Source organism: Strongyloides ratti, scaffold srae_chrx_scaffold0000006 (assembly GCF_001040885.1).
Source record: "Strongyloides ratti genome assembly S_ratti_ED321, scaffold srae_chrx_scaffold0000006".
Classification (NCBI taxonomy): domain Eukaryota; kingdom Metazoa; phylum Nematoda; class Chromadorea; order Rhabditida; family Strongyloididae; genus Strongyloides; species Strongyloides ratti.
This window is the reverse complement of record NW_020171514.1, coordinates 36063-49321: the sequence shown is the minus strand read 5'-3', so window position 1 is coordinate 49321 and position 13259 is coordinate 36063. Positions and strand designations below refer to the sequence as shown.

General features: G+C 33.4%; 7 protein-coding genes across 7 annotated transcripts; 1 reads left to right on the top strand and 6 right to left on the bottom strand.

The window, feature by feature from the left end:
* Positions 1 to 2580: 2580 nt before the first annotated feature.
* Positions 2581 to 3333, bottom strand: SRAE_X000233100 (Hypothetical protein; the record flags this gene model as incomplete). Its single annotated transcript, XM_024645532.1, has 2 exons — positions 2581 to 3153; positions 3199 to 3333. 2 exons carry the CDS (start codon positions 3331 to 3333, stop codon positions 2581 to 2583), a joined length of 708 nt encoding a protein of 235 aa, XP_024499805.1.
* A 363-nt stretch (positions 3334 to 3696) lies between these two features.
* On the bottom strand, positions 3697 to 5138 carry SRAE_X000233000 (Zinc finger, CCHC-type domain-containing protein; the record flags this gene model as incomplete). The annotated part of the gene is made up of 3 exons (XM_024645531.1): positions 3697 to 3960; positions 4002 to 4824; positions 4969 to 5138. 3 exons carry the CDS (start codon positions 5136 to 5138, stop codon positions 3697 to 3699), a joined length of 1257 nt encoding a protein of 418 aa, XP_024499804.1.
* A 1024-nt stretch (positions 5139 to 6162) lies between these two features.
* On the top strand, positions 6163 to 6414 carry SRAE_X000232900 (Hypothetical protein; the record flags this gene model as incomplete). The annotated part of the gene is made up of 1 exon (XM_024645529.1): positions 6163 to 6414. One exon carries the CDS (start codon positions 6163 to 6165, stop codon positions 6412 to 6414), a length of 252 nt encoding a protein of 83 aa, XP_024499803.1.
* A 140-nt stretch (positions 6415 to 6554) lies between these two features.
* Positions 6555 to 6929, bottom strand: SRAE_X000232800 (Hypothetical protein; the record flags this gene model as incomplete). The annotated part of the gene is made up of 1 exon (XM_024645528.1): positions 6555 to 6929. One exon carries the CDS (start codon positions 6927 to 6929, stop codon positions 6555 to 6557), a length of 375 nt encoding a protein of 124 aa, XP_024499802.1.
* Positions 6930 to 7163: 234 nt separating this feature from the next.
* On the bottom strand, positions 7164 to 7478 carry SRAE_X000232700 (Integrase, catalytic core domain and Ribonuclease H-like domain-containing protein; the record flags this gene model as incomplete). The annotated part of the gene is made up of 1 exon (XM_024645527.1): positions 7164 to 7478. One exon carries the CDS (start codon positions 7476 to 7478, stop codon positions 7164 to 7166), a length of 315 nt encoding a protein of 104 aa, XP_024499801.1.
* A 690-nt stretch (positions 7479 to 8168) lies between these two features.
* SRAE_X000232600 (Reverse transcriptase domain and Aspartic peptidase domain-containing protein) lies at positions 8169 to 10804 on the bottom strand (the record flags this gene model as incomplete). The annotated part of the gene is made up of 2 exons (XM_024645526.1): positions 8169 to 9589; positions 9739 to 10804. The coding sequence occupies 2 exons, from the start codon at positions 10802 to 10804 to the stop codon at positions 8169 to 8171; spliced, it is 2487 nt and encodes an 828-aa protein (XP_024499800.1).
* A 451-nt stretch (positions 10805 to 11255) lies between these two features.
* Positions 11256 to 13252, bottom strand: SRAE_X000232500 (Hypothetical protein; the record flags this gene model as incomplete). Its single annotated transcript, XM_024645525.1, has 3 exons — positions 11256 to 11584; positions 11901 to 12042; positions 13097 to 13252. The coding sequence occupies 3 exons, from the start codon at positions 13250 to 13252 to the stop codon at positions 11256 to 11258; spliced, it is 627 nt and encodes a 208-aa protein (XP_024499799.1).
* Positions 13253 to 13259: the final 7 nt, after the last annotated feature.

Here is a 13259-nt window from a genome sequence, read left to right as displayed (position 1 = left end):
AATGTTTGGCCCTTCAATAATAGTTCAACATATAGTTGACAAAGCTAAAAGTACAGGAAGAACAGAAAGCATATCTACATTGATAATAAAGTTAATTACAATTTCAATCCTACTTGTAACTAATACTTCTAAGATCATCAATTAGATATAAGATTTAAAACGTGGTTAAGTTAAAAAGCTATTTGCTGATTTTCAAATAAAAACTAATCTTTTTGATAATTAATCAATAACTTTAAAAAGCATACTAATGATATTACCCATTTTTGACCTATTCTGTCTACAAGTATAACAACACAGTAATTGTAAGTGATTTCAATCTGGTTAAGTTTGGTTTGACAATGAGAACTAATTTGAAGATAATTTTAAGTACAGTTGTTCCAAGTTTAGTAGCAGTTGATTTTTAACTTTCTAATTTCTATGACACTATTAAAATAGCAATGTCGATTATTTCTACAATCTTCAACAGTTTACTTGACGACAAAATTATTAACAAAAAACAAATGTTATTAAACAAATTTAATCAAATAACAACAATCTTTGAGAGCTCATCAAAACTCATGTTCATGTATGAAAAACAAAAAGAGACTCTTTTCAAAAAAGAACATATTCTTAACAGTTATGAAAATGTAATAAACTAAAATATTAATATGTTACCTGAAAAGTGGCATCATTATTTGAAGAATTCTTTTTAGGTATTAACAATCAATTAATTATAATTTCTCCGTTATTAATTATTTTGTAATTATATCAATTAGTTTTGAATTAAAATTAAATTTATAAGAATGATTTTTATAAATATATTATGTTCAGAACTCTGTTTCATTTATGTAATCTTCCAATTTTTCATTTCTAAGATATTTTGTTATGTACCATAGTGTGTTGAATCATTCTTTATCTTTACATAATAATCCCTTTTGATAGCTAACAATTGGTCACTTTTTTATATTTCTAAAAAAAGTATTCAAAAATAAAGCTAATAATCCAATTTAAGATTTAACAACTTCTAATTTTTAACAGGGAAGTGGTACATATCAATACCTAAAACATATTTAATATTAACTAAATTTTACTAATTCTGAAGCCAAGAATTATGTTTCAAAAATTATAGAAAACTGTTCATAAATTTTAACAAAACTAAAATATCATTTTTCTTTTTGCGCTATTTTTATTTTAACACTTTATATTAACTTTCTTCTCTTATATCTTATTTAGTAATACTCTAACAAAGAAAAAAGTAACCTTCTTACTGATTTGAAAATTAATAAGAATAATAATAAAGAAAAACTAATAAAAATTTATATATAATCATAAATCAAACAAAAATAATAATATTTATATCAAAATTAAATAAAAATGTCAGACTTTATTGAGAAAATACCGAAATAATTAATACCAACCGCAAATAACTCTTTAAAAAATAAAATAATTAGAGGTACTTACGCAATAATAGACTTAAAAAATGTTTATTATCAACTGAATTTATCAATTACTCTATCAGAAGAATTAAGATCATAGACCAAAAGAAGACATAATTATATACAGATAAGCAAAAGTTTGGCATTTATCATTAATGGTCGTAAAAGTAGTATAACACTATTTAAAATAATGTTTTCTTCCATGTTTTCAATTCTTAATTAAGTAATATCTTATTATTTTGTTCTTTTCTTTTATTCTTTTTTTTTTCGTTTATTCTTCGTGCCGTTGTATATTTATTCTACTTTTTTTTTTTAATTGTATTTACTCATTGTTTTTAATTTTAGAATTTCAAGCTTGCTATTACAAAAAAATTATGCCACACGATCAATATTTGAGTGAACCATCAACTGCCACAGCTACTGCTAACCTCGATCTACGTTTATAAATTGCAACAATTTTGTTGGTAGTAGTTGTAGTGCTTCTTCTCGCGTATGTTGTCTACTATCGTGAAAAGAAGCGAGAGGGCGGGGTCTTTCCCTTTTTCACAACAATTACCTTCCAACTCTTTTATTTATTCACCACGTAAGTTTTAGTTTAAATTGTTTCTCTTTAATTCTTTTATTTTAGCAAAATATTTCCAAAGAAAATTGTGCAGTACTAGTCTACAAATAAACAAGAAAATTAAGGATTCAATAATGTTGCTACAAGTTGTCCTCTTTTATTTTTTTTTATTTTTGTTTTGATATCTGTTTAATAAAGTGTCCATTTAAAGTTCTGTGTCTTTGTTTTCTTTTATTTTTGTTCAAGTCTAATTATTAATTGTTAAAATTTTAGGCGATTGTCTATTAATAATTATGGAGAGTAATGGGAAAGAGTAAGAATCCCGATATTCTTGTTTATATTTAAAAGAAGTTTCAATGAAATGTAGGTAGCAAAGTGTTTTAAAATAATCGGTGGAACCTCCATGTAAACCTTTTATTTAATTACAAACAAACATTATACATTTATAAAATAATAAATGTAAGATTTAGACTGACTGATTATTCAGCAGTTGTAAGGCCTTTTATATGCTTGAGGAAAGGCGGTGCTTTAAACCTCTTCTAAAACGTCATCAATCAACAGCAATACACTAGTTTCTGGCTCTATTAACTTATTCAAACCCTTTTAATTTACTACCTTTCTTAAAGTTCCATCCTTCTTTGGTACCATGATTACAGGAAACGACCACGCCGATCTGCTTTTTATTATCTGCTTATTTTTCTCCAATTTATCAATAATCTTTACCATCGCTTCTTCTTCCTTCAAACGGTACTTCTTTAATCGGTGACGAATCGGTTGAGCAGTGTTCACCAAACGGATTCCATGCTCGATTTTCCCAGTATATCTTCCAGGGTCATTCTTGTACTCATAAAATGTATCCTTGTATTTCAGCACGAGTGGTCGAATTTTTATAAGTACTTTTCCGATCCTTAAAAATTCTTCGTCAGTCAACGGCTCCTTTCTGAGATTCTCCGGTAGTTTATTCTCCCAGTTAGCTTCATCACTAATGTATTCATCACCAGCTTCATTAATGTCGTCTGGTTTCATACGTACAGCCATGCAGATTGGTTTGCCCTTCTCCACTATCAGTGGGTTTGGGGTTAAATTAGTTATCCCGAATATAGCTTCTCCATCCTTCAAATTTGACACACCTTTGTATCCAATTATTCCATCTGGTAGTCTTGCATGTGGGTGCAACTTTATCTTTACTAGTTCATCGTCTCTGAAATAATCACTACTTACCCTTACTAACTCCTGTCTTCCCGGCGCTATCAGCAGCGTTTTAGCATTTTTCAATTGTATTTTCATTTGTTGTTCTTGTATGGTAGGAATGTTCACCCTTCCTATACGAATTATTTTATTCCGGTAATCATGCATATATGTTGAAAATTGCCTAAGAAAGCTTCTTCCTAATATTACAGGGAACAAAAGGTCCTTTACCACATAGAAAACATCCTTTTCCATCACGTTTCTATTTAGTTGTACTTCAAGTTTTACTGCCCCATTTATTTCCAGTTTATCATGGGTGTTTTCTATTGAAATCCCTGTTTTCCTTAACGGAGGATGTCAAATACTTTCCCAACATCGTTGACTAATCAAGGATGTTGTGCTTCCATCATCTATATAGGCTATTTTCCGATGCTCATTATTTATGTATATCATTATTGCCGGGAAGTTAGAATCCAATTCAGTCGTTGCACACAAAACTATATACTTAGACTGTATAGTATCCCTCATCAATTAATTCGCTTTCTCCATTCGTGTCTGCAGAAGGGTTAATTCTAAATCACTTTCTTTAGTGGCATTCTTTCCTTCCTTCAATTTCTTCCAACTCTGTCCCCGCATTCTATTCTTGAAATGGATAATCTTTTGCTTTATATGGGTTTGCGTATGCCGTTCTACTGGCACCATTTCAAGTTCATTCCTAACCTCTAACTGATTTGGTCTCCTTCTCACTACTTGAGATATTCGTCCTGCCACTTTAGCAGCTAAATGCGTTGGAAACTTTTGAGCAATTAATACCATTAATATAAGATATGCCATACCGTTCCATTTATCTCTTCTGCACTACGGATTATTCCTTTTATTACCTTTAATATTATTGATGTGTCTACTTTTGTGAGGTCATCGGATATTTTCAACAAGGTTGCTACCGCATGTATCAATCCGTCTTCATCTTGAGTCGGAACTGGTTTCTTCGTTGTGTATTCTGGCGTCAATTGCGTAGGTAGGTCCTTCCTTCTTACTATTATGTCGCTTGGTTTTATGGTTTCTATATTAGTACTTTTAGGAGTATCCTCTTGAATAGGGGAAAAGAATTCTTCCTGTAAAGTTCTTCCTGTGCTTTCAATCGCTGGAGGTACTTCTGTTCTCCGCTCCTCTTTCTTTTCGTCTACTATTCCTAATAAACTTTGTGATAGCTTCTTTGCTACCACTGTAAGTCTCTCTTCTAGCGGCTTAGTTTTACTAAACATTGGTGTCATTAGAAGTATTAATTCAACTGATAATGACGTGACTAGTTGGGTGGTGTATCTGGTGTTCCGTCCACTCCCTATCTTCTTATTTCTTTTACAGTATTTCGCCAAATATCTTTTCCTCCCACAGGTTAAGCATTGTACCGGGGGCTTTCCACATTCATTAGACCAATGTTCTTCTTTGTCACAGTTGTAGCATTTTACCAGGTTCTTTGAGTCATTCTTTTTGTTATCGGCCAACAAAGCTGCTACCTGTAATCTTTTTCTCCATGGTTGCTTCTCTTCTGTTCTCCTCAATCGAGCTATACTTTCCGCCTGTTTTTCTTGTTCAGCTACAGCTTTTAAGCATTGTTTTCTAGAGGGCAATGCAAGTATTCTTTCTGCCACGTCCGTTCTTAATCCTTTTTAATAATTGGAGTACAACTCCTGTTTAATGAATAAGTCTCTTTCTGAAAAAGGTTGTCTAAGGTCCTCTTGCTCCAAGTCTGTGTATTTCGTAGTTAGTTTCTGCCAATGTGTTGTCAGAGCTGCTCTGAACCTGCGGGTATATTCTTCCACGTTTTCCTGTGGTTTCTGCTTCATATTCTGTAACGCAGCTCTGTTAGAACTGCTTTTCGCTGAATGCAAAGCTATCACCCTGGCACACTCCAATACTCCCGTGTAGGATCTATCAGGAAACGATTTGGTTGCTATTTCGTATGCCAGCATGAATGGATTATCCTTTGGTGCATTGAGCAAGTCTAGGAAGAGTTGCTTTAGTTCTTCATTCAGTCTGATCCGCTCTCTCTCATCACTGATTACTCTTTGTATCACTTTCTGATTCCACTCAACAAAGGTATCATAAGTTGATATAGTTGGTAGAGACTCCGTCGTCTTTAGGAAGGTTTGAAAATATTTCAGTCCTAACGGCAAATTATATGTCTTGACTAGTGCATTCAACTTCTGGATACAATACCAGTTTAACAATTTTGGTTAGACTGACTCTTCCTTCGAAAGACTTCGGCTTTTATCCTCTCACACCCATATGCTTACCTCTCTCAATTTTTTGAATTTTCAACTAGATCCAAACAATTATCAAACTTAGTCTCTTCTTAGCAACTTAATTTTCTTTCTTTGTTTTAAAAATTCCTTTCATTCTTTTAACGTTTCCATATCTTAATTGTATGGAAATATCGTTTTACCTTCGAAATCCTTCCATCCAATACAAAAGACACAGAATTATTTTAGTATTAGATTTATTTAAAAATAATAATTAGTGAATAATAATTAAAATCATAAATTAAATTAAGAGAGATATTCTATCAGCAATACATTCTTCCTTTCCTGAGAGTGATTGTCTTTTCCTTATTTCCTTTTCTTTTTATACTTCATCTTTCTCATTCCGCCTTAATGCCGTGCATTACACCTCCGGCCCCTAGAAATTTTTCTGGCTCCAGAAAATTTAGTTTCCAGGTTTCTTAATTTTGTTCTTTTCTTTGTACTTTTATCTTTTTGTGTTTACTTTGATCGTTGGTTGGTTATCTACCTTTGTCATACGGTTGGTTTTTACTTAGCGATAGCCTTATTTTATGCGTTATATCTTTTTCTTGACCTGTGATACATTCATGCGTACTTTGTTCCATCCATTTTATATATATATATCCAGTACTTTTTTTATTTTTCATATTCAACTTAATTTTGAATTTTCTTACTATGTTCTGCGTATCAAAATCAACTTTCAATGATCCGGCTAATGTTTTTTGGAACTCACTGTGCTCCAGTTCCACCTATTCTTCCTAATTACTTGGAGAATATCATATACATGCTTGTCACCTTCTTATTGACAAAATTCTACCTCTGGATATCAGCATGTTTTCAACGCCGTTATGGACAGTCACTGGATTCTCGCTTTGAGAATGGGCCTCTTCCACAAAGACCCCGAAGCATTGTTTCAGTACTCAATCCCAATGCTTCGCCTTTTACTTCTCAACAGAATCTGGCTTAATTTGGATTTCTTTTTAATTTTTGTTATCAATTTTAATTTTCTTTTATAAATTCTTTTTCTTTTTAATTGTCTTATTTATTTTCTCCTTGTTTTAACTATTCACTCTAATTATTATTGCTAGTCTTTTGTTTGTCGTTTCTTCATTCTTCTTTTCTGGTAATAATTCTTTTTAGTTGTCGGATATGTGCTAATATTTTATTTTGTGTTTTTGCCTCCCTTCCTGACGAGGTGATGTATGTTAGTTCACAGTCTCCTGTATTGTCATCTATTTTCTTGATAATGAATGGCCTTTTAAATCTTTCTACCAGTTTTTTTCCATTTCCTACTGTTTCCATTATTCTTTTATAAACTATCATCCCTTCCTTGAAGTGATGTGTTTTATCTCCTTTTTCCATTTTCCATTCCATAATTTGTCGTGTTTTACTTAATAGTCTGTCGAATTCAACTCTATATTCTTCTTCATCTAGGTATATAGGATAGTGTAATGTTTCTATACCTTTATGGTATGGGAACATTACTAGTTTATTTGGGGCTATGTTTGTCGTAGTGTGTTTTTGTTCGTTTTAGGCTCCTACTACTAATGCAATATAAAGATCCCAGCTTTGACACGCTTGATAGCATGCTATTGTTTCATTAATTACTCTGTTGAATCTTTCCACTTCTCCGTTTGAATTGTGATTGTAACTTGTTGAGTATCTTATTTGTATTCCCCATTCTTCCATTGCTTTTGTAATTGTTTTGGAATTGAATTATGATGCTTGGTCGCATCTTATGGTTTCTGGTATTCCGTAGATAGCAAATACTCTTGCGTTTAGTGTCTCCACTACACTTTCCCCTGTTGTCTTTTCTAATGGTATTGTTATTGCATATTTGCTCATATCGTCTATTATAACTAGTAGATATGATTTTCTCCTTATTGTTTCCGGTAGCGGTCCTCTGATATCTATGTTGATTCTTCTAAATGGTATATCTGGTATATTCCATACTCCTTTCCATTGGGCGTTAGTGGTATTTGGGTGGTATTTCGTTTTCACGCACGTTTCACAGTTTAATTGGATGTTCATCCGTTCCCACCAGAACCATTTTCTTATGTTTTCTTCTATTTTTTTAATTTCGAAATGGCTTCCGATAAGAGGGTGTTCATGTCATGCTTTTACTAATTCCTCTCAATTTCTTTCTGGGACATATATTTTGTTTTCCCCTTTTATCTTTACTATTGTGTTTTCTTCTCCCAGTTTTACTTCATTCCCAAATTGTTTAATTAGTTCTTCTTTTTCTTTTTCATTCAATTCCCAATTCTTTCTTTTAAACGGCCAGTTAAATTTTTCCATAATTCCGAATATGTTTTCATCTACGTTGTTTTGTTTTACTGCTAATACTATATTTCTTGATAATAAATCAGCTAAAACGTTTGCTTTTCCTTCCTTATAAAAAATTCTTAATTTATAGGCCGCTAGGACCATTTGGTATCTTCTTAGTTTTGTTTGGTTTTCTTTTGCTCCCTAAATTGCTAGTACAGCTCTTTGATCTGTATAGACATCTGTTATTTTACCAAATATGTAGTAATGGAATTTCTTGATTGCGAACACTACTGCTAGTGCTTCCTTTTCAGTTATTTGCCACCTTCTCTCCACTTTTCTCAACGCCCTTGATGCGTATGAGATTACTCTAAGTTGCTTGTCGTTGTCTTCTTGTAGTAACACAGCTCCTATTGCATAATCAGAAGCGTCTGTGTGTATTACAAAATTCTTATTTCAATTTGGTTTTGCTAGGATTGGTGTTTTTGTTAGTTTTTCTTTTAATTCTTCGAAGGCTTTCTTTTTTTCGTCTCCCCATTTGAATTCTATTTTCTCGCTTAGTAGCATAGTCAAAAGCGCTGCAACTCCTGCATAACCTTCTACAAATCTCCTTAAATAGCTAGTTGCTCCGAGGAAGCATCTCAATGTTTTCCTATCCATAGGTACGGGTATATCTGCTATTGCTTGTACTTTCTTTTTATCCACTGCTATCCCGTTCTCTCCGATTATGAATCCTAAAAAATTAACTTTATCTTTTAGAAATGATGACATGGATAATTTGGCTTTTAACCCTACGTTTCTCAGTCTTCCTAATACTTCTTTTAATACTTCTAGGTGTTTCTCGATTTTGTTACTGAAGATAATTATATCGTCTAGATATACTAAAACATCCTTTCTTAATCCTTCAAAGGTTTCTTCCATTACCCTTTGGAAGATTACAGGGCTTGTGGACAGGCCCATTGGAGCGACAGTGTATTCGTATAACCCTTTTGGAGTTATGAAAGCCGTTAGTGCTTGGCTTTTTTTGTTCAAAGGTATTTGGAAAAAGCCGGCGGCCAGGTCTATTGTGGTGTATATTTTGTTTTCTGCAACTTTTTCTAGAACGTCTTCAATTAGTGGAAGTATGTTTGCTTCCACTTCCGTTAATTCATTTAATTTTCTATAATCTATAACTTTTCTTAAGGTACCATCCTTCTTTTTCACCATAATTACTGGGAATGACCAGGATGATTTACTTTTTCTGATTTGGCCGTTCTTTTCCAATCTCTCAATTATATTTAACATTGCTTCTTCTTCTTCGGGTCTGTATTTTCTTAATCTGTGTCTTACTAGTTGTGAGTTTGGTTTTAGTCTTATTTCATGTTTTATTTCTCCATTGTATCTCCCTACATCGTGTTCGTATTCATAAAAAACGTCTTTATATTTTAAAACCAGTTCCTTAGCTTCCTCAGGAATGTTGTTTAATTTTATAAATTCTTCATTTGTTAGTGGTTTTTCTCTTACTCTTTCTGGTAGTTTCTCTTCCCAATTAGCTTCGGCACTTATGTATTCGTCCTGCGCCTCTACTATTTCATCAAGATTTACGTTAATGGCCACACAAATAGGTGAATTTTTATCTATTTTAATCATATTGCTTGATATGTTCATTACAGCTATTTTTGTCTTTCCTTCTTTAATATAATTGATACCTTTAATTCCTATTAGTTCCGTTGGAGATTTCCATAACGGATTTAACTTTACTTTTACTATTCCTTTAGGATGCATTCTTTTACTTCTTACCTCTATCATCATTCTTTTTCCTGGGTGAATTACTTCGATTCTATTTGTTATTAGTTTAAATTTTTCCTCTTCTTCTATTGGAATTATATGTTGTCCATCTTTAAGACTTTCTTTTCGTAATCGTGAGTGAATGTTTTAAATCTCTTTAAATAGCTTCTTCCTAGTATTATGGGGAAAACTATTCCTTCTACTATATATATTTCTTCCGTTTTTCCTATCTCGCTTTTTATTTCGATTGTTACCTCACATTTTCCTATTACGTTCAATTGATTATGCGTATTGTCAATTCTAATTTGGGTTTCCATTAGTGAGGGTTTTCCTATATTTTCCCACTCATTAAAATTAATTAGTGTCACTGCACTGCCGTCATCTACGTATACTTTACGTATTTTATTATTTATTCTACAATATATGAAAGGATGATGAATTTCTTCTGTAGTTAGTGCTATTACTGTCTTTCTACTTTCTAGTAACGCTTTTATTTCTAAATTCTCATCTCTGTTTCCTTGTTTATATCTATCTTCTGTTCCTTTAGATTTCCTTGTGGTTTCTCCATTTCGGCGATTGGTAATTGCTTGCATTTGAATATCTTCTATTTCATCAGTTACTCTCATTCTGTTGCCATCACTCCTCACCATGCTTTTTAGTTTTCTGGCGGTTTCTAGCATTTTCCCATAAGGTAATTTGAAAGCTATTAGCCCCATAGCTAAACAGTATGCTACTACGCTACCATCTACGCCTTCTGCTTCTTTTATTAATTTCGTCATTATTTTGGTTATATAAAAGGAATCTGCATCTGTTATTTGTTCAGTAAGTTGTATAAGGTTATCCACATTCTGACGTATTTTATTTGTCTTATCTTGAGCCAATTCCTCCGTTGTCATTTCTTTTACTTCCTGGTTATTGTTCCAGGTAACCTTCTTGTAAGGCCTTCTCGGTATTTGTTCCTTTGTTAAGTCTTCTAATAATTTTCTTAGCTTTGCTTGAGGTTCATCATAATAGTTACTTTCAGTATTCTCCAATGAATTTCCTCTTTCATCCCCTTGTTGGTATGAGCTTTCTCGTCCTCTTTTAAATTTTTCTCTTGGTATAGATGATAAAGCGAATGGATATCTTCCATTTCTCCATACTGGAATATCGGGTAATATGGTTGCTGTTGTTCCTGTGTTTAGTATAGGTTGTGGTTCCCAATGCATATCCATATCTGTATTATGTGGATGTATTCTCGTTGGTCTCTCTTCTGGCAGGTTATCATATACCATCTCTACGTCCATATTATGTTGCTGTTCTTCGGGATGGTTATACTGTTGCATTTAAATATCTTTATTATGTCGTTGTATATTATCTAGCCTTATAGGCCACCATACTTGGTGGGCCGAGGCCTTTTGCTCGGCTACTATCTCCTTATGAAGATAGCTAGCATAAAATACAAAGTAGCGTCTTTATAAAATACTTTATTAAATAGGAGGTGAGGAAAATGATAAAAGAAAATTACAACAACTTATAATTAAAATTTTTTGGGATTTATCTTAGGAAGAAAATGGAATGTAGTTTTGATCTTGGGACGAAAGAATTGGTAAAATAAATGACCATAAAAGGGGAATTTGTTGGAAATCAAAAAAATTGAAGGATGGAGTTGTCGTGGGTGGTAAATCTGCTGTTGCGTCCACTCCCTATCTTCTTATTTCTTTTGCAGTATTTCGCCAAATGTCTTCTTCTTCCACAGGTTAAACATTGTACCGGTGGCTGTCCGCATTCCTTAGATTAATGTCCTGGCTTGTCACAATTGTAGCATCTTGTCATGTTTTTTGAATCATCCTTTCCGTTGTCGGCCATCAAAGCTGCTACCTGTGATCTTCTCCCCCATGGTCGCTCTTCTTCTATTCTTCTTAATCGGGCTATGCTTTCTGCTTGTTTGGCTTGTACGGCCACAGCTTTCAAACATTGTTTCCTAGGTGGTAAAGCCAGTATTCTTTCTGCCACATCCGATCTTAGTCCTTTGTAATAATAAGAGTATAATTCCTGCCTAATAAACAAGTCTCCTTCTGAAAAAGGTTGTGTGGGGTCCTCTTGCTCCAAGTCAGTGTACTTTGCTGTTAGTCCCGGCCAATGTGTGATTAAAGCTGTCCTATACCTGCGGGTATATTCTTCTACACTTTCTTGTGGCTTTTATTTCATATTTTGCAACGCAGCTCTATTGGAACTTGTCTTCGCTGAGTGTAGGGCTATTACCCTAGCATATTCCAGTGCTTCCTTATAGGATTCGTCAGGGAATGATTTAATTGCGGTTTCATATGCCATCATGAAGGCATTGTTCTTTGGTGCATTAAGTAAATCCAAGAAGAGCTGCTTCAGTTCTTCGTTCAATCTAATCCGCTCCTCTTCATTGCTGATTACTCTATAGATTACCTTCTGATTCCACTCGACGAAGGTGTAGTAAGTTGATATCGTTGGTTGTGAATCCGTCGTTTTCAGGAAAGCTTGGAAGTATTTCAATCCTAGCGGCAAGTTGTATGTTTTGACTAGTGCATCCAACTTCTGGATACTCATCCTTTAATAGAATAGAACAAAATATCAGTTAAACAATTCTGATTAGACTGATTCTCCCTTCCGACGACTTCGACTTTTATCTTCTCCCACCTCCATGTTTACTTCTCTTAATTCTTCGAATTTCTATCCAGATCCAGACATTTTAAACTTAGTCTCTTCTTAACTTTAATAATTTCTTTCATTCTTTAAAACTTGTTTACATTTTTTTTTTTTTTTCTTTCTTCAAAGTTGTTTACATTTTTTTTTCTCTTTTTTTCATGCCACAGCATATCTCATTAATTATACTGCTTGATTCCCTATAGTGATATTCGCTTTATCTTTTGCCCACGGCATCATTTTCTACGCCCACGACGTCTTGTGATCATGCTAATAAACACAGTATGTAAATATTCATACATCTTCTTGTTAATCATACTAATAAACGCAATATGTAGTTATTCATACACTTTCTTGTTGATCATACTAATAAACACAATATGTAGTTATTCATACACTTTCTTGTTGATAATCACTGCCCTCCGCTTCTCACGGCTGTTGAGCCGGAAGGGCCTCTGAAATTTTGTTCACGAGGGGCTCTCTGTCTTTTATTTTCCCACAGCTGGATTATCCTTTGCCTTCATGATCCTTAACATTTGTAGCGGTTTCTTCTGAATCTCGGTGGAACCTTCTTATAGGCCACCATACTTGGTGGGCTGAGGCCCTTTGCTCGGCTACTATCTCCTTATGGAGATAGCTAGCATAAAATACAAAGTAGCGTCTTTATAAAATACTTTATTAAACAGGAGGTGAGAAAAATGATAAAAGAAAATTACAACAACTTATAATTAAAATTTTTAGTATTTATATCGGGTCTTGATCTTGTGATTTCTCGTGGGTGTTACCACCCACGACGCTAGTCTTTCATTAATTAGATTATGTTTATGTATTTCTTCCTCTATTTAAATAAGGATTGGTCCTTGTTGTTATATACCTCTGTGTAGAAGTAGCTTGTCTTTCTATATTTCTATCCAGTAATCTCTGGATTTCTGTTAAAATTTCTAATGTTATTGCTCTACCTTGAGCTGGATTTTATCTTTGTTCCATTCTTGTTGTGGTGTATATACGGGTGAAATACTTCTAGTAGTACTTCTAGTCGTTGTACTAGTTGTCGTGATAATTGGTTCTGGTTCATTCGGCTTACTAGCTTCCAGAATCGATCTTTCTCTTTCCATTTTCCTT